Consider the following 18,962-nt stretch of genomic DNA (forward strand, 5'->3'; position numbering starts at 1 on the left):
TCAGGGATTCTCTCAGTAAAGGCTCCCTATTACAATTACCTCCACAATGTAAATCTGACAGTCTTTTTTTTTTTAATCTGGCAGTCTCTTGAGCGGTTCCCAAAATATCCCTGCAACAGAGCATCCTGGGGCCCTTCAAGAACTCGGTTGGCCTGTGGAGCCACCTCCCACCCTTCCCCAGACCTTCACACCGTTCCGGCAGCTATCACCTGCAGCTCTCCAGTCACCTTCGCTTCCTCACACCTCAGGTCCCCTTTCTTCTTCCTTTGGTCCCACCTCCTCGCCCCTTCTTTAACATCAGGACCATTCTACCGGGTTCATCCAACACCTTCCCCTCCTCCACACCCTCAAAGAAACCCCGCCTCCCAGAAAATCCTCAAGCCCCAGGACACATCTCAATTAGTCTCTAATTAGTTTCTAATTAGTGTGTGTTTGTTTTCTCCACATACCTCGACCTTCCCGCCCAGCCCTGCACGCTGTCAGCTCCCGCTCTCGGAACCCCATGGCGAGACCTCTTGTCAGAGAAACCAGGACTTTTGGCCTGCCCTCTCTCCAGCCCCCACCCCGGCCACGCCGGCCGCAGTTCCAGATTTTCCTTATTTAGTCGGGCCGACAGCCGCGCCGCAGCCTCGCCCTAGGAGCGGCCTAGCCCCGCCGCGATGCGCTCCTGGCCACCCAGAGTCACGGCAACCGCCAGCCCGCCCGGGCCCGGATACTCACAGAACTGTGGTGTCGGCCGGGATGCGCAGCTCGGGCCCTAGCTTCCTCAGCCCACGGCCTGAGCAATTGACGCGGCAGGAGGCGCCCGGCGCCGGGCCGCAAAGACAAGGGGGCGCGCACGGCCCGCAGCCGCGCCCGGGGGCCCCCGCCAGCCCCCCGAGCCACAGGCCCAGGCCCAGGGCCAGCGCCAGCCGGGCGGGCGCGCCAGGCGGCATCGTCAGCGCAGCGCGCTCATGGCCCCGGCGGCCTAAGGCCCGCCGGCACACGGATGGCCGCGGCTCAGGCAGCGACAACAGACGGCATGGCTGGGCGCGGGCAGTATCCAGTGACCGCTGCGGCCTGTCTGCTGCACGACGCCCGCTCAGAGTCCTGCGCTGCCCACTCGCGCGCTGGCGTTGCACTGCGGGCCCTGTGCTGACTCTTCCTCCTCCCCGCGGCGCGGGGGTGGATCCTCCAACACCCCGCCCCCAGCCGCCTAGTCCGCCGCGGAGCGGGGCGGGAGGGGCGGGTTACTCGGGCCCCGCCCCTGCTCGGTAGCGTCATCGCAGGGCAGGGCAGGCTCCTCCCCATGTGCCGTCGAGAAGGCAGGAGCGGGCTCTGGGCGTGGCATTGAGAAACTATCCCTCGCCCTTGGGTTCTCAGGCTCCGCCCCCTGTGAAATTCAAGCCAACGGCGTTGCGAGATGGGCGGGCCATGGTGGCTCCGCCTTCCTTAGGGTTTAGGCTCAGTACCTCTCCACCCTTCACAACTGCTTTGCGTCAGAGTGCACAGGTTAGGCTGGTCTCCCGGCACATTTCTGCAGTTCCCATCTCTTTCCAATCTTCCCCAGTCAACAATCATGGTACTAAAAACACCAGCAATAACAACCGCCGCTCCCAACGATTTCTTAGTGCCGATTGCATGTGCTTCCACTCCCCAGGCTTCACAGCGGTCCCCAAACTCCTGATACACAGTAAGCTCTCAATAAGTGCGTACTGCGTCATTTCTCGGAGCTCCTCACAGACGAGACCTTGAGGTGACACACAAGATGCGACTCACCGGGCCAATAAAGCGCAGCCTTGCAACCCAGAGTGCAGCAACCCACTCCGCCGCCGCCAAGAGTCCACTCTTTGGTCCCTGTGCCTGTTTGCTCGTCTTTCTATGGCTTTGAGCCCTCCTTGGTCTCTTCCAAGGGGTTCTCCTCTATGTAAGCAGTCAATCATTACAAAACGAACACACATATTACAGAGAAGACTCCAGGCGTTCATGGATGCACCCTGAAAATATGCTAGAATCCCGGCACAACTATGTATTGTGTAATTACGTTTATATGAAATATCCAAAATAGGAAAATCAATGAACACAGGAAGTCTATCCGAGTCAGCACTAGGAGACGTGATGGCTCATGAATATGTGTTGAAATTAGTGGTGATTGTTGCACAGCCCAATAAAACATACTAAAAGCCTCTAACCTGTGTGCTTTGAAAGAGTGAACTTTTATGTTATGTGAATTATATCTTAATTTAAAAATAATTTAAAATGTTCCACTATGGGGCCGTGCTGTTGGACCGGGTATACACCAGACCAAAAATCAGCCTTTTGAGTCCTCCAGAGCCTAGACACAGACTGAGATTCATGGAAAGCTGTCCCCAGACTCCCAACCACAACATCTCTGTGGGGCTCTTCTTTCAGAGACTCAGCATTAAGGACTTTTCTGAGTTCTGAGGCTTTTCAGTATTCTTCCTCTGTTTAAACTGGCTGGAGGGGCTGGGGATTTAGCTCAGTGGCATAAGCGCCTGCCTTGCAAGCAGGCAGTCATGAGTTCGATCCTCGGTACCGATGAAAAAGAAAAAGACAAAAAAAAAAAAATAAAAATAAAAATAAACTGGCTGGAAAGCTCACCTAAATCTATAGGTGCGGGGAGATGGGGATGCACACATCCACTGCCACCTGCTGGGAAAACACCCAAGCAGGGTCACTCAACTATTCCTGAGCTGGAGGAAGCAGTGACTCCATGCAATTGGAATCACAATACAATGTGATTTTTGTTTTTGTTTTTTGCAGTGCTGGGGATTAAACCCAAAACTTTTACACCAAGCAATATCCCCATCCCTTTTTAATGTTTTGAGGCAGAGTCTTGCTAAGTCTCCTTCATTGCGTAGTCTGCACTAGAACTTTTCATTTTGTTTTTGGATAAGATCTCTCTGTGTAGTTCAGGACACAATCCTCCTGCCTGACTCCTGAGTCCTGGGGTTCCAGGTGTGTGCACCATGCCTGGCATTAATAGGGAGTTCTTCTGAATAGAATTTGGAGACGCTGGCTTAAATCCCTGGTTGGGTGCTTGGAGGAAAGAGTAGGTAGGGGTAGGTGGGGATGCCCAGAGGAGGGGAGTAGTGCAAGGTTCTGAGACACTGGAGAAGATTCCAAAGCCCCATATGCAGCAGAATGTGGAGCTGGGTAGGCTGGTGGACAATTTGTAAGAGGCTCCAGAAACAGGGAACCTCAAGAACCCCAGTCTGGAGTTGAACAGAAAGATCTAAAAGGGTCAGAGGAGTAGAAAAGAACTGAAGCACTATTTGTGTAAGTTGAGGCATAATTTCTGTACAAGGAGAGGTTAGCAGGTGCCTGTGCTCTGTGAACAAAGCAGGGACTGGGGCTCATGTGTTGGGGGTCCCCAACTGGTTGTCCCATACTCTCTGGGTTCCTTCATACCTTAGGATCTACAATACTCTCTATAGCTTCCCATTTCTCACCTTTCCCCATGTTGTCCTTTCTGTCCAGACTGTGTATCCATCTCATTTGCATGTATACATGCACCTACAGACTTCTCCTCCACAGTGCCTCCTCTCCAGGCTCCTTCACATGTGCTCATTTGCATGACATAGCCCTTTAGGGGGACACAAATTATAAGAAATCAACTTCAAGCAGAGTTTTTGTTCCAAGTCTGTCAGTCAGTACCCCTAGTGGGCAGTTCCCAGGTCATCCTGTCCCTGACCACCACCATATTACCTGTATATGTAAACTTCCTGGATTAGAGTGCTAAAAGCATGGTGTTTGTCAGTGACTTTAACTCTGGCCACATTTCATGGTGCAGTTGGTAGGAAGCCAAATGTCAGCAGGTTGGAGTGTAGACATGGCATGTGGCCCACTGTTTTTAGAAGCTCAGTTATGGAAGAGAGAGGCAAAACCTAGGAATGGCTAGATATTTCTTCTCTATAGAGGAAAGACTCAAGCAGATATGCAGCCCAAGGGAAGGATGCTGGCACAGAGAGGGCGGTGAATAATGCAGGGCAGTAGGGGTTTGGTGATGGCAATTTCTTCAAAGACAGGATGGAGGAGATCTACGTTCTTCACTTTCCCACCTATTTATTCACTGCCTTGTTCCACTGAATTCCAGCAACTCTAGAAAGTGGGACTACTGTTATCCTTTTATTAAATGAGGTGTCTATTAAATGAGCTAACTGAAGCACAGAAAGGTTAAGAAATTTTCCAAGGTTGCACAGCAGTAAATAGCATAGCTGATATTATTTCTAAAACCCAAACTTGTAAAATGTAGTTGGGTTTTTTTTTGGTTTTGGTTTTGGTTTTTGTACTGGTAGTTGAATTCACAACGTCATGCCTGCCAGGCAGGTGCTTATGCTGCTGAGCTAAATCCCCAGCCCCTGAGTTGTAGTTGGACGACAAATTTTAAGATTCAAGAACTCAAATTGAGGGAAGATACACCCACAAGAGAACTGGGGTACAAAATAAACAACACAGATCAAGGAAGGTGACTGTGGACCAAAATGCTATTGTTTGGAAAGGATTTCTGAAACAGTAAAGACATATCATATGTTTATAATAAGCTTTTTTTTTTTTTTTTTTGGTACTTGGAATAGAACTCAGGACTTCCTGCTTGCCAGGCAGATACTGGGCCACTGAGCTATATCCTTGGCCCCAAGACATATGTTTAAAGAAGAAAACTGATTATCTGAAAATGACATTCTCAACTACTCAACAGACCCTATGATAAGACAAAAAATTTGAAGGTTCTGGGAGGAAAACATTGAAAAGATGTTTAATTCTTTTTTTTGTTTGCTTTTTTTCAGCACTGGGGGGTTGAACCTGGACCTTAATACCAAGCTAAATCCCTAGCCTTCTTTTTTTTAATAAGATAATGTCTTGTTGCTAAGTTACCCAAGCTAGGCTGGAATTTGCAGTCCTCCTACCTTAGCCTCACTGGATTATAGAGTGCCTTGACTGTACATGTACACCATCACTTCCAGTTTAATTCTTAATAAAATGAAAAGATTTTTTTAAAAATTAAAAGCTAATTATAATTATTAGCATCATTGAAGAGTAGGAAGGAAACTAGAATGGGGAAAAACAAGAAAACTAGGGGGCTGGGGATTTAGCTCAGCGGCATAAGCACCTGCCTTGTAAGCAGGCAGTCGTGAGTTCGATCCCTGGTACCGATAAAAACGAAAAAGACAAAAAAAAAAAAAGAAAACTGAATCTGTTCAGAAGAGAACTTTAAAAAAGAAATAATGAATCAATGTATTCATCAACCCAAAATAAAATAATCAGAATAAAACCAAGCATGTGGGTGATTAAAATTAATAAATATAAATAAAATTTTTTTTGGTGTCTTTTTGAGAAAGGGTTTCGCTATGCAGTTCAGGCTGCTTTAAGCTCACTTTAGCCCAGGCTGGTCTCAAACTTGCAGCAATACTCCCGCCTCAGCCTCCTGAGTGCTGGGGTTATAGGCGTGTGCCACCACACCCAGCTAAATAAACTAAATTCTTATATTAAAGGACAGGATGTGCAGAGGAAACACTAAATCCAGGTAAATGCTGTTCACTGGGACACAGCTAAAACAAATAACCATTAAAAAGGCTGAAATGAACACTGAAAATGCAAACAAAGGTAAAGGGTCGTAGCATCAATACCATGCCAAAAAAAAAAAAAAAAGACTTAAGGCAAAATATGTTAAATGGGGAAATAGTTTTCTTTTAAAAAACACCAATAACAGGCACAATCTATGTAGAATACATAATGAACTATTGCATTCTCTGAAATGGAACTTGTTAACTGTGTTTTGGCACTACAGATAAAAAAATACTTGGACAAAATCATGTCCTTACTCAACACTACCCCCTAGAGGTTCTCCTGGGTCTTTTCACCTGTTCGTTGCACTGTGTCTAAAGTCTAGTCACCACTGAAAGTCCCCCAAACAGACCTAAACCAGGAATTCCCACCTGAGTAGAGAGGTCTGAGAGCTGTCCACACAGGATCTTGGGACAAGGTTGAACTCCTGACTCCCAGGTAATTAAAAGATAAGAAAAGGTAAGTGTGGAACTGAAGGATATATTTCTTTATTTTTTGTGGGGGCATAGCTTGTGACAGGATATGACTATGAGGTTAGGCTGACCTTGAACTCATTATGTAATCCAAACTGACCTCAGACTTGAGACTGTCCTCCTATCTTAGCCTCCCAAGTGCTAGAATTACAGACATGGGCCATCATGCCTGAGATTCCTTATCTTAATTGATGTACATCTACGATGATTCCTTGGGTATATATGAATGTTAAAACTTAACAAATTTTACATTTTATGAGTAATCCATAGTGGTGCACATCTGTAATCCTAGCATTCTGGAAGGCTGAGAGTGAAACCTTGCCTCAAAATAAAAGAGGGTTGGAGGGGCTGGGGATATAGCCCAGCAGCATAAGCACCTGCCTTGCAAGCACAAGGTTGTGAGTTCGATCCCTGGTACTGAAAAAAAAAGGGGGGGTGGTTAGGGACATAACTCACTGAAAATGCCCTGGGTTTTAATCTTAACACAGAAAAAGGAACTCTGAAGATAAGACTAATTTAAGAATCTGAGATGGAGAGAATTATTTGATTTATCCAAGTGATCCTAAATGTTAGCACAAATATCTTTATAAGAGAAAGCTTGAGGAGATTAATGATAATCAAAAGAGGCCAAGTGACTATGAAAGCAGGGGTTGGAGTAATATGACCATGAGCCAAGGAAAGTCAGAAGCCACCAGAAGCTGGGAGAGGCAAGAAATGAACTCTCTCTTGGAGCTTCCAGAAGAATTTAGCTGCCAGAACCTTGACCCTAGTTTGCACTTGCATCCTCTCTACTACAAGAGAATAAATCTGGTTGTTTTATATTATTGTTTACAGTAATTTGCTGCAGCAAATTCAAGGTCAGCTTGAGTTACATAATGAGTTCAATAATAAATGAATTTTGAAACCTAATAATAGACCTGAGAAATGGATCTTAGCTCTTGCCTTTATCTTGTGTTGTTAACATGCCCACCAAAATCATGGATTGTTTTTGTAGCTAAAGAAGCTAGGTGGGGTGACAAATACTGTAATCACAGCACTTAGGAGGATGAGGCAGGGAGGTATTGAGTTTGAGGTCAGCTTGGATACACAGCAAAATTTGTCTAAAAAATAGAAAAATAAATTTCAAAAGGGACTGAACATGTATCTTAGTGCTCCTTGGGTTAAATCCCTAGAATCAGAAGGAGGACGAGGAAAAGGAAAAAAAGCAGGAGAAAGAAGAAAGAGGGGAGGAGTAAACAGAGGTGGAGGAGAAGGAGAAGAAGAAATAATTTAATAAGGCCAGTGAATGCGACCCAGTCCAAAGCACTCAGGCACTGGTGACTTTAGGGATTGATGGTTACACAAAGATGTGTCCTATCACTTTGTGCTGACATCTGTACCTGCCACAAGGCTTAGCATGTTGCTCAGAGGCTGCCTGAGATCCTGAAGCCTGAGATACTTTTAGGTCCCACTCATACTTCTGCAGGAGCCAGAAGCTTCTACTGCAGAATAGTATTACTTGGCCTTGTTGGGAGTCCAGACATGCTGCCACGACTCACAAGAAGTAAACATGACTTCTACCTGAATTCATCTTTCTTGGTAGTGAGTACGGTCCCAACTGTCCCATCTAGTGAGCCCTTAAGTTGCTATGGTCACACAAGTAGGAGACTAATTCTCTCCTACATGGAAGGACTCTTTCAGGCAAGGATAAACATTCTCTATGACCACCTGTGTATAGGGACCCAGGGCCACCAAGAGGGCTGTGTGGGGAGAAGGAATTTCCTCCCAGGAGCAGAACATCCACGGTGACCCTCCATACCTGAATCCTATGGCCAGCACACCTCCAATGTCACCTCCAATGTCACCTGCTTTCTGGGGTGACTCTCTCTTTCTCTCCCCCCCCCCCGGTGGAAATTGCATTCAGTGCTGCACCAGTTCCTCTGATGTATCCATGGCAACGTTCACATGGATTTCATAGAACATAAGGTGTTTGAGCAGGAAGGGCCCTCAGAGATCAGCTCCTCCTGCCCCCACATTTCACAGAGTGGGGAGGAGACTCAGAGAGGGGATATCACACAGCCAGGGTAACACAGCAAGTCATGAACAAAGCTAGGTTTCTGCCCTGATAACCCTGTGCCAAACCCCCAGAAACAGTCCGCTGGGTTCTGTAGCATCAACTTCTGGGGACTTTGCCACCATCCCTGCTTGCTAAAAGGCCTCTTAAGTTCAGCCTGGCTCCTCAGTCACAAAGCTGTTCTTCAGTGTGTGGTGAGGACAGGAGTGGGTGGGATAAGTGCTATCCTCAGAAAGGTCACAGGCAGGGCAGAGGCAGCATAGCCCCAGGAAACCACAGAGAGCATCTGGGAGGCAAGAAGTAGGAAAGGAAGGCATTCCAAGTAAAGGCTGGGGTACTGAGAAGGACTCTACTTCTTGACAGGGCTCCATCTCCCAGCACAAGAGAGCCTGCCTGAGGCCCAAGCTCTTTGGGTGGGGCTTGGGTAGTAGTGATGCTGACAGGCTTGGAAAACTGGGCACACAGAGAACGACTGCCTGACCTAGAGGTCATATGAAGTCACCATGGCTAAGGATTCATGGCACATATCACTCCAGGATAAGGGGGGGGGGTCAGATACCCAGAAGGACAAATCAGAAGGCACAGTAACAGTAATTGTAGCCATGGGCCTAAAGGGAGTAGCAGGAATGAGGGTCCAGGAAGCAGGCGTTATCGAAGCCTCAAGGAGACTGGAGCAGGTCTGTAGTGATTTAAACCCCTTACTGCCATGGACCCATGTTGAGTCTCTTCTGCATAGGAGAGCCAACTCTGTGTTAGGATAGTTGAGGGTTGTATCCTCCTTCCCTAGCACATGGTCCTCAGCCCCACCTGCAACAAGACCCTATATCCAACCTCAGGCTCCTGCTCTGGTCTCTTCTCCTTTCCTGGCTGAAGAGCCTGGGATCTGGACATCCTCAGGCCCAGGCAAGGTTACCTTATACACCTGACCTTTCCCATCAAACTGATTCTTTCATTTGTGTTTGATGTTAGCCTGCTGTAATTATTTATTACTGTGTAACAAAATCCCCCAAACACTTATGAACCTGTATGGCATCTCCTGGGGCTTGAATGTCCACTGGGGCCAGGACATCCACCAGTAGATGAGCTTCTTCATGCACGCCTGGCAAATCAGTTCTTCTCCACTGGATTTTTCCACCAGGCTACTCAGGCTTTCTCCCAGCATGGCAGACAGGTTCTAAGGACAACCAACTGGGTATAGACAATAAACTGGGTACAGAATTATTTCTGCTGTATCTATTGTTCAAAGAAACCACAGCTTTTGTCCAGATTCTTGGCCAAGAAATTACCAAAGAGTGAGTTTGCCATTTTCAATTTATCCTGGAGCCCCTGTCTCTGTCCCATGAATGCTGGTGTTCTTTCTTCTTTTAGGCCTGCAGATACTGTCTGTGCTGTCTGTCTTTTCTTTCCATAGTACCTCTGCCCTGGGCTACTGTAGTCTCAGGTCATCTTCCTCCCTGCAGGCACCACTTGTCATTTCCTCTACCACTCCCCCATATTCCTGTAGCACAGTGTTCTCTCTATTGCTCTGTTCAGAAACCTTACATGACTCCTTGGTTCCTTAGCATAATTTCCAATCTCCCAGATATAACACTCAAATTTCCCTTATAATCTGGCCTATTTTACCTTACTTAAATTGAGTTACTTCCCTTGCTGCTCACGTACTGGCATTCAGCGTGGGCATATTGACTGCCTCCAACTGTTGAGTTTCTCCATTTTCTCTCCTGTTGGACCCTTTTGGACTCCTGTTCTACCTTGAAAACCCAGTGCAAATCTCTTCCATAAAACCCTGCCCTCATCACACAGTCACACCAGTGTTGCTTTCATTGTACGCACACTGACATTCCTTCTGCCTAAAGTCCTTCTCAGCATTGATATGGACCTCCTGAAGTAAGGTCTGTGTCTCTAACTCATATTTCTTTCATCAATGTTTTCTTCTTTCATCAATTTAACAACTGCTTATTGAGGCCCAGAGTCAGTTTCCAGGAATATGGCAATGACCAAGACAAGCTGCTTCTTGTGCTCAGAAAGCTTACATTCCAGAGGGGGAAAACAGATGGCAAACAGAAAAACCAAGAGACATAATGATCAAAGATTAGGAGGACTGCTGGGAAGGAAGCAAGAAAGTTAGGGAGCCAGTGAGGGAGCCCTAAGCCAAGAACCTAGAGCTTCCATTTTTCAAGAGAAAACAGAGAAATGGATCTCCTCCTCCTCCTCCTCCTCCTCCTCCTCCTCCTTTCTCCTCCTCCTCCTCCTCCTTCTCCTCCTCCTCCTCCTTCTCCCTCTTCTTTTCTTCTTCTAATTCTAATTCTTCTTCTTCCTCTTCCTCCTCCTTCACCTCCTCCTCCTCCTCTTCTTCTTCTTCATTTTCTTTTTTCTTTTTCTGAGACAGGGTCTCGCTATGCAGTTCAGGCTGGCCTTGAACTCACTTTGTAGCTCAGGCTGGCCTCAAACTCACAGTGGTCCTCTTGCCTTGGCTTACCAAGTACTAAGATTACAGATGTGTGCCAACAACCTGACAAGATCTGGATTTTTATGTAAAAGTTTTACAGAAAATCACATCTTCTCTGCACCTTAAAATTCTCCTCTGTGGGACCTCCACTTGCTCTGGAGAATCTGCCTCCTTCCCATTTTCTGGTTGACTGCCTGTAGCATTCCTCCACCCTTAGAATGACTTACTTGCAGATCCCAGCCCCAGAGCATCCAAATTCCTTGTTTCCCATGCACTGGACTTGCTCTGGGCAGCAGCTGATAGGAGGATGTAGGATCCACTGCCTAGAATCTTAGAGGCAAGTAGGCATTGTTTATTGAGGCCTCCAACTGAGATCCTGGGGTAATCATCCTGTAGGTGGCCTTTGGGGAAGTGAGACACCTAATGTCTCCAAAGCTGCAACAGTGGAAGCCCAATACTCACACCCTAGGCCAACTACATACATCTCTGGGGATTGACCTGGAGAAGGTGGAGGGCCAAAGAAGAGAGACAGTAAAAGAAGGCTCAAGGGACTCCAGAGCTTTTCTGGGTTTGTCCCCCAGCTCTGATAGGTTCCCAAGGGATGAATCAGGACTATCCCTGACATGGGGCAGTTTATGCTCTCTGTTTTTCTTTTTGTTTGTTTTTTGAGACAAGGTCTCACTATATAGTGCCAGATAGTCTTGACCTCACAATGAAGCCCAGGCTGGCCTCAAACTCACAGTGATCTCCTGCCTCAGCCTTCTAAGAGCTAAAATTACAGCTGTGTACAACCATATCCAACAAACAGGATAGATTTAAAGATGTCATGTGCCTGATACACAATAGCACTCATCACTGGGTAGCTTTCCCGGCCTCTAAGAAGTAGGCCACACTAAGCCCTCTTGAAGAACTGCTGCTGGACAACATCCCTTCATTTGGATTTTTCCAAGCCTCTGAGCCCCAGAAGTAGCTAATTATTGGTGCTTTGGGTACTTATAGCTGGGAGAGGTAAGGTTTCTGAACTTGGGATCCTGGTGAAAGCTATCATGTCTTATGGTACCATCAAACCATTCTTCAAGTTCCTAGATAAGTATCAAGAAGCAACCTATCCTAGGAGCACCATTTCATTCTTGAGACACAGAATATGTTAGCTAGGGGTTCTGGACAGAGCACCAAGCAGCCCAAGTAGGGCATTGTCAGGGCCTGGAGATGGGTATGATAGGGTCCAATGTGGGATTTGGAGAATCAGCACCAGCCTCCCTTAGTCCAGAACCTGGAATGGGAAGGTTAAGTCACTAGCCACATCTGAGGGCAAGGTCTTCCACACTCAAGGGCAGAGTCTTTTGGAGAGGACTTTCCAAGGGTTGCCTTCCCCTACTTTCTTTTTCTATAGATCCTCAGGCTTCTAAAAGCTCAGAGAGTTCCGTTAACCCTGCCTTGGGCTGCCATTTATAATCAGCTGTCCACTGAGCCCAATGCTCCCATGAAGCCAGCTTCTTTGCTCAGCATCAGAGTTGGCACTTCTTGGACCCACTTGCCCCGGCGGGGATAGAGCAGAGAGGAGCAGTGGGGTAATAGTAGGTTTCCCTGGATGAAAAGGAACTGAATCCCAGGGTGGCCACCCATACATGTTCTCTGTCCCCAGCACCTTCAACTCAGGAAGAACTTCCTTGTCCCAGGTCTGGTGACACATCCAGCGAGGGGGGTCACTGGACTGTGGAGGGAGGGACAGTGCACAGTGCATCGAGGTAACATACTACCCAGGTGGTCTCGGAGGAGGAGCAGGGTCCCTTTTTTTTTTTTTTTTTTTTAAATCCTTTTTCTTTTTGAGACAGGATCTTACTATGCAGTTCAGACTAGCCTTGAACTCATTTTGTAGCCCAGACTGGCCTTAACTCGAAGCAGTCCTCCTGCCTGGGTTTACCGAGTGCTGGGATTACAGGTGTGCACTACCACGCCCTGCTGGAACCTGGTCTCCACGACTGACTGCTCCACCAGGCCGGGGTTCAGGAGCTGCTCAAACCCCTGTCTCTTTCAGCCTCTTGACACCACCCGGGCGATCTCCTTTGCATGGCCACGCCCCTCTCCGACATGGCCATTGGCGGAGGCAGAGGTGGGAGGCGGGGCCTGGGCAGCTGAGCTGCCTGTGGGATGGCTGTGGCGGGGCGGGTGCGGGGTGCCCGGGATGCCGCCGCGGCCACCTTTCGGGTTCAGGTCCGGCTGGGGCTTACTGGGCGCAGGGAGCGGGGTGACCTGCGGCACTACGGGCGCAGAACGAGCGCACTAAGCACCTGCCTGCCATGTCTAGAAAGAAGACCTCCAAGAGCAAGACGGGCACTGTGCCCGCTGCCTCTGTGCTGCCTTCCGCTAATGGGGCTCGGCCTGTGCGCCCTGGCCCCGAGGCGCCACCCAACGGGCCCCATCAGCCTGGCCGACTGTCGCTTGGTGGGGGTGGTGACTTCTACGACATCGCCTTCAAGGTGAGCCAGGCACCTTGCCCCCGGGCGCGTGCAGCAGGTGGCGTCTAGTCGTCTGGTCCGAGCCAAGAAGGGAGGGAGCCTGAGAAGGGGCGCAGGGCACCCTGGATCTGGCGGAGGACACCTCGCTGCTGGCACAGCTGCAATGTGCACCTCGCGCACACACACAGCTGTCAGGCTCTGTTTGGGGTACTCAACAGCTGGCTGGGCCTCCCCTCCTCCCTTCTCAAGGGAGAGCCACACAAGGGGTCTTGGGACATCAGAACCTGGTAGGCACCCCTTCTGGAACGTCACTCTCCACCTGGGTTCCAGTTTCATCATTTCCCATATGTTGCCTTCTCTCACCCAAGGGCTGTGAATCTCTTTTTTGGGGGGAAGCAGGAGGCTGGGAAGAGGTTTGCCAGTTGGATGGGGAGACTGAGGCCTCCCCCAGACCAAGGCAGAAGCTATGTGAATTTGGCGGGGGTAGGTAGGATCATCTTTGGATTTTTAGAGCATTTAGCAGCAGGCTGGGTGGGGGAGGGAGAGGGCTTGTTTGTCCCTTCTGTCCAGGCCTACCTCCAGTAAAGATCTGACCCTGGGCTGGAAATCCTGCCTAAAAAGGCTGCTGGGATTTGTATCTTTGGGGGGATTTGAATAAACTCTTATGAACAGAGGTCCCTGGAGGTCTCTTGGGAGGTCCCAGCTCTCATTACCCTCTCCAAATGCTTCCCTCCCAGATCAAGCTTGACTTTCATTGGGGGGAAGGCAGCTGCCCTCACTCCCACTGATTGAGATGGGTCCTGTTGGGTGGGAAAGAAGGAATCAAGATTACCAGAGGTAGAACTGCTGTTTCCACAGGCCATCTGAATCTGCAAGCCTAGGACAGCCATCTCCTCTCCTGCCCCTCACTTTCGGACCTTTCTGGTTTGGGCAGTTTAGGCCAGATTAAAAACCCTCCCTAGGTGGGCTAGCATCCTATTCCCTTTTGCCCTGGCCTACTTCTGACTGTTGGCCTATTCCTGTCTGCCCTAGGTCATGTTGGTGGGAGACTCAGGTGTGGGGAAAACTTGCCTGCTCGTGCGCTTCAAGGATGGTGCTTTCCTGGCAGGCACCTTCATCTCCACTGTGGGCATTGACTTCCGGGTGAGAGTGGGGCTCTGATCAATTCCCCCTTCATGAGCGGAGTCCTCCCAGTATTCTTGGGCAGCAGCTAGTTTTCCATCTTCCCTATGGCAGCCACAGTTCTCAGGATGTAGAGTTCCTAGTAGTTGCTTCCCAGACACTGGACACCTTAGCCACCAAACTGACTCCCAACACCCAAGGGTCCTGAGATCTTCCAATATCTGAGGTGGTAGTTGCATCCAGGTGAAGTAGACTTCACCTGCACCAGGGGCTGGAATAATCCTGGGCTGTATTCCCAGGGTACTGACAGAAGTAGCTCAAAGCCCACTTCCCTTAAGCCAGTCACTGCCCCATTGCAGAGGTGGCTTAAGGCTGACAGCCAGGAACCTACCCAGGTCCTACAAGCCAGGTGGCTGTAATATAGCCCAGGAGGTATTTCCAGGCCTTGTTTGGGGGAGGGGTCCCTGCCTTTTGGTGTGGCCACCCCCTATTATCCCAAGCAGGAATCTGTGAGGCTCCAGCATCAGAACTGGTACCTCTGGCCACCAGTCTAAATCCTATGTACTGAGGGGCTGGTGTGTTCTTGGCAAATCCTGAATTTGCATTTTTCTTACCCTTTAATTAGATCCAGTTAGCTGGAGGCTGGGACAGTAAAGGAGGGCTTCCTCTAGTTTGAGCTGTCCTCCACCCAAATTGAAATGAAGGGCTGAGGTGCCAGAACAAGTATGGGGACACATGACTTTTTGCTTGTTTAGGCTCCTCTTCCCCTTGATCCTGGGGCAGGTGATGAGGCCAAGTGGATGAATGTTTGCACTCCAATTCAGAGTGCTAGGAAAGACGGTGTATTCTCTCCAGCCTGACAGATGGTTCAGTCTGGTTCCCCGGAAACCTAGAAGCACCTTTACAGCAGTAGCTTGGGAAGTGGTAGAGGTACCAGCTGCCCAGGGCTGCCCTTTCCCATCTGAGGGGAGGGGACTCTGGACTTTGTGTCTGGTCTCCCACCTGGAGAGCACTGTCAGACACAAATACAAGTACCTATTGTATGCCTGACACAGTTCTGGACTGAGGTTTTAGCATCGGGTCAGACAGACACAAGCCACCCCTTGGGGACTCCATGTTCCAGTAGGAAAACTTTTTTTTAAAAAAGGCCCAGGGGAGGTCTTTCTTTAGGGAGCACAGTTCTCAGTGCACACAACAGCTCTATGATGGAAATGGTACCCTAGCTGTCTCCATTTGTAGTAAGGAAACCAAGGCAGTGTCAGTAACAAAGTTTTGAGTATGGATTTTAGTGTGGCCAGGGTGCAGCTCAGTGGATGTTTGCCTAGTGTGGTAGAGGCCCTGGCTTTGATTCCCAGCATGAGGGGGTGGGGCATACAGTGGTTCTAAGTAGAACCCCCCACACCCCACACCCCAGCACATCAGAGGTGTCCATTTTTTGTAGCAGGGAAGAGGCTGACTTGGCCAAGTGAGTACATGGAAGCCCATGCAGAAGCCAGGTAAATGTGGCAGCCAGAGCTGGGGTAAAAGCCAAGGGGAAGGGAAAACAATGGCATTTGGCGTAGGATACAATAGGGTTAAGGCAGGGGGCCTTTCAGGTCAGTGGAACTGGTAGACAGGAAGACAAACCTGGCCCAGGATAGGTATAATGGTAGCTGTAGTCCCAGCACTAAAAAGGTAAAAAAAATTCAAGCCCAGCATCAAAACAGCTATCTGAGCAGGAGGGCCATGGGCAGTTGTGTAGCTGGAACCACTTTAGATTCCCAGCAGGAGAATCTGAAGTGGACAATGCTCAAGAACGACTTAAGGACTCAGCTAAGGGACTTTCATTCTTCTAGTCTGTGGACAGGGAATCGGCCCTGATCTGCATCCCGCCCTTTGGAGCCCCCAGGGATAGGATTAAAAGTACTTATTGGAGCTGACTGGTTCTGTTTCAGAACAAAGTTCTGGATGTGGATGGGATGAAGGTGAAGCTGCAGGTAAGATGACTTGGAGAACATATTGGGGGCAAGGGATAGGAAGGGGCTGGACAGCATGACCAGTGCCTGTTGTTACAGATCTGGGACACAGCTGGTCAGGAGCGGTTCCGCAGTGTTACCCATGCCTACTACCGGGATGCACATGGTGAGCCCATGAAGATGGGATTAGCTCCTCTGGGAGTCAGGGTTTTGACTTGAGCAAGAGGGTATGGGTAACCAGGAATCACTGGGCCCAGGTGTCCTTATTGTCCTCTACCCTCAGCACTGCTGCTCCTCTACGATGTCACCAACAAGGCCTCCTTTGACAACATCCAGGTCAGTAGCCTGCTTTCAGTGGGATAATAGGCCATGATGGCCCAGATGGCAACAGACTCCCAGAGTTCTGAAGACTGTGTTGACAAGAGGAGGAATGGTGGGCTCCTCTGGGCTTGAAGTGGCCCTAGTTGAGCATGAACTAAACATAGGGTTGGGCGACATCCAGCTCCCTCTGGAGAGGGTGGGCACCTCTGCCCAGAACAGGGAGTAGTTTCTGGAATTGCACATTCCATCAGGTGTGGCCTGGAGGGAACAAGGTTATGAGAGGGCAAAACATGCAGGGGGTACCAGCTTCCGCCTGGTCCTAGCTCTCCCCACACAGGCCTGGCTGACTGAGATCCAGGAATATGCCCAGGACGATGTGGTACTCATGCTGCTGGGTAACAAGGTGGGCAGGATACTCTGCTCTCTCCACCCTGGCCCCACAAGGCAAGGCAGGTAAGGGGGGTGGGTAGGCAAGCCATGGGCCAGCTGTCTCCAAAACCCTGTGCCTGGAGTAGGTGGACTCTGCCCAGGAGCGTGTGGTGAAGAGGGAGGATGGAGAGAAGCTGGCCAAGGTGAGTCACGGCGGGGTGGGTGGCAAGGAGGGTGCCCCTGAGGCTATGGAGCCTGGGCTATCCCCACACCACCACCCAGCTGGCAACAGCTGTTTGCAGGAGTATGGACTGCCCTACATGGAGACTAGTGCCAAGACAGGCATCAACATAGAGTTGGCCTTCACTGCCATAGCAAAGTAAGTAGGAGTAAACATAAATATCCAAGACCTAAGGTCTGAACCCCCTTATTGGTGGTTCAGATATCAGTTTGTTTCATCAATACTCTGGCTTTTCAGGGAGTTGAAACAGCGTATCACAAAGGCACCCAATGAACCCCACTTCCGGCTGCATGACTATGTTAAACGGCAAGGTCGAGGACCCTCCTGCTGCCTATCCTGAAACAGGGTTAATTCTAAAGGGACCCAACCCCAGAAGACTGGATGGAAACTCTGCTAGCAACTTCCAGGGATCCCCGAGTCAAGCCTCACCCCTTCCCTGTCCTAACAGCAATCTCAAACCTCCATTCCCACAAAGCAAATGTCTAGCTTCAGAGAGGGCTCCCTGCAAGTGTAACCAGACCATGTTGTGGGGCTCTGCTGCCCTCTTCTGGGCACTCCTAAAGGACTGTTCTCCAAAGACCAGCCAAAACTGGCTAAGGTACCAATGTGTCAAGCCACAGCTAAGACCTGAGATTCTGAACTCTACTTGTACTAGTACAGTGATTAAACCAGTCTTTTGGTTGCAAGCTGTTTTGTTTTTTTGAAATTGGGTTTCACTATGTAGTCCAGGCTGGCCTCAAACTCCTGACAACCTTCCCTGCTCTGCCTCCCAAGTGCTGGGATTACAAGGGGTGCACTACCACCTTGATTCCAAGTTTGTTTTCATTTCTAGTGAATAAAGGTATGCTTTCTGGAATTTGTCTTGTCTGTTGAAATCAGGTTCTAGAGCTTAGGGGAGTTGGTGAGACCCAAAGCTCACCACAAGATGGGTAAAGTTCCTTTACAACCCAGACTGCATCCAAGTTCAATGTTCTTTAGGGAGTACTTGGGAACCTCGGTGATTAGATTCCCAGGGACAAAGGCATAAAAAGTAATCTTTTGGTCTTACAGGCAAAACTAGGTAAGCCAGGCTAGGAGCCAGTCAAGTCATTAATAATGAACTTCATTTTAATGCTGTTCTCCTTTCCGTTTGCCTGTGGATGAGCCTGTCCTCTATAGAATGATATCAGGTTAAGAAAATACCAATGCTAGACAGAATTACGATTTGTTACTTTTGCTTTATTGCTAAGCAGTTCAGTTGACACAGACGCCCACCTTACCAGATCCTCCTGCCCATTGAGTCTCTGGATCTCAGCTGATTTAAGTTCAACGTCTGTAGCCGGCTCAGCACGACTCTGAAAGTCAAAGAGTTCGAAATGTAGATAAGCCTGTTTCCTCCGTGCCGAACCCTTCCCGTTAAGGAAGCTCACTCAAGCCTCAGTTTCGCAATATAATCAGACTGCACTATGCAGTTCTCATACGAGGTGTCAGAATTTAGAGCAATTCATCATTGGCTTGGAGCTGCATCCAGGTAACTAGGCCTGGCCCAGTCTTACCTGCCGGCGGTTCAAGAAGATACATTTAAACGACAATGGCTAAAGTGGAGCCAGGCCGAGGATGGATTCAAGGCCATACAAGCCTGCAGGGTTCGGGAGATGCCCAAGATCCCATTAAGCGCAAGACTTTTTCCCGTACTGTAACATACCATCTACAGAGAAGAAGCATTCAATCCTCGTGCTCTATCCAAAAAGAGGGCGTTCCTTCCCGGCTCAAGCTTTTATAGAAACTATTCCACTTCTATGATTGGGCAGTTCTGGCGGAAGTGCCGCCTTTCTTCGCCACTGATACGCTCCGCTCTCTACCCGACGGAGATCCGTGCTACTCCTTTTTGCAGAGACCATTGAGCGCAACTGTGAATGACGGTGCATAGAGTCAATCAGGCTCCGATGTGCAACATAGAGTGATTCTTAAGCCTC

General features: G+C 49.1%; 2 protein-coding genes, 1 long non-coding RNA gene and 1 other non-coding gene across 13 annotated transcripts in view; 1 reads left to right on the plus strand and 3 right to left on the minus strand.

Annotated features, from left to right (window-relative positions):
* Positions 1-1,156, minus strand: part of Pkd1 (polycystin 1, transient receptor potential channel interacting) — a 47,543-nt gene extending 46,387 nt beyond the window's left edge. For 4 of the 5 annotated variants that reach the window (XM_013141602.2, XM_013141603.2, XM_013141604.2 and 1 more), the window contains exon 1: positions 721-1,151. In XM_013141602.2, coding sequence (XP_012997056.1) covers positions 721-935 — 215 coding nt within the window. In that variant the 5' untranslated portion in view covers positions 936-1,151. Of the gene's footprint in view, positions 1-720 lie in introns of all 5 variants that reach the window. The other variant, XR_010039790.1, reaches the window with a different exon arrangement.
* Positions 1,157-12,665: 11,509 nt separating this feature from the next.
* Positions 12,666-17,863, plus strand: Rab26 (RAB26, member RAS oncogene family). Of its 6 annotated transcripts, none has more exons than XM_005007410.4 (10): positions 12,666-12,754; positions 12,849-13,020; positions 14,032-14,142; positions 16,056-16,097; positions 16,176-16,242; positions 16,360-16,412; positions 16,735-16,800; positions 16,913-16,969; positions 17,049-17,145; positions 17,245-17,863. In XM_005007410.4, the coding sequence occupies exons 1-9, from the start codon at positions 12,726-12,728 to the stop codon at positions 17,118-17,120; spliced, it is 669 nt and encodes a 222-aa protein (XP_005007467.1). In that variant the 5' UTR covers positions 12,666-12,725; the 3' UTR covers positions 17,121-17,145; positions 17,245-17,863. The 6 variants fall into 6 exon arrangements, with proteins under 6 accessions (XP_005007467.1, XP_005007468.1, XP_005007466.1 ...); XM_005007411.4 differs by having other exon boundaries at positions 17,059-17,145; XM_005007409.4 differs by having other exon boundaries at positions 17,069-17,145.
* A 341-nt stretch (positions 17,864-18,204) lies between these two features.
* On the minus strand, positions 18,205-18,733 carry LOC106025292 (uncharacterized). Its single transcript, XR_001198861.3, has 2 exons — positions 18,543-18,733; positions 18,205-18,341 (listed from the first exon to the last, which is right to left on the minus strand). It is a non-coding gene; the product is annotated as an uncharacterized LOC106025292 (long non-coding RNA).
* LOC111754083 (small nucleolar RNA SNORD60) lies at positions 18,419-18,502 on the minus strand. Its single transcript, XR_002788809.1, has one exon. It is a non-coding gene; the product is annotated as a small nucleolar RNA SNORD60 (small nucleolar RNA).
* Positions 18,734-18,962: the final 229 nt, after the last annotated feature.

The sequence above is a fragment of the Cavia porcellus genome, unplaced genomic scaffold (assembly GCF_034190915.1).
Source record: "Cavia porcellus strain 051 isolate PalLab524CR breed Dunkin Hartley unplaced genomic scaffold, mCavPor4.1 scaffold_16, whole genome shotgun sequence".
NCBI classification, from domain to species: Eukaryota; Metazoa; Chordata; class Mammalia; order Rodentia; family Caviidae; genus Cavia; species Cavia porcellus.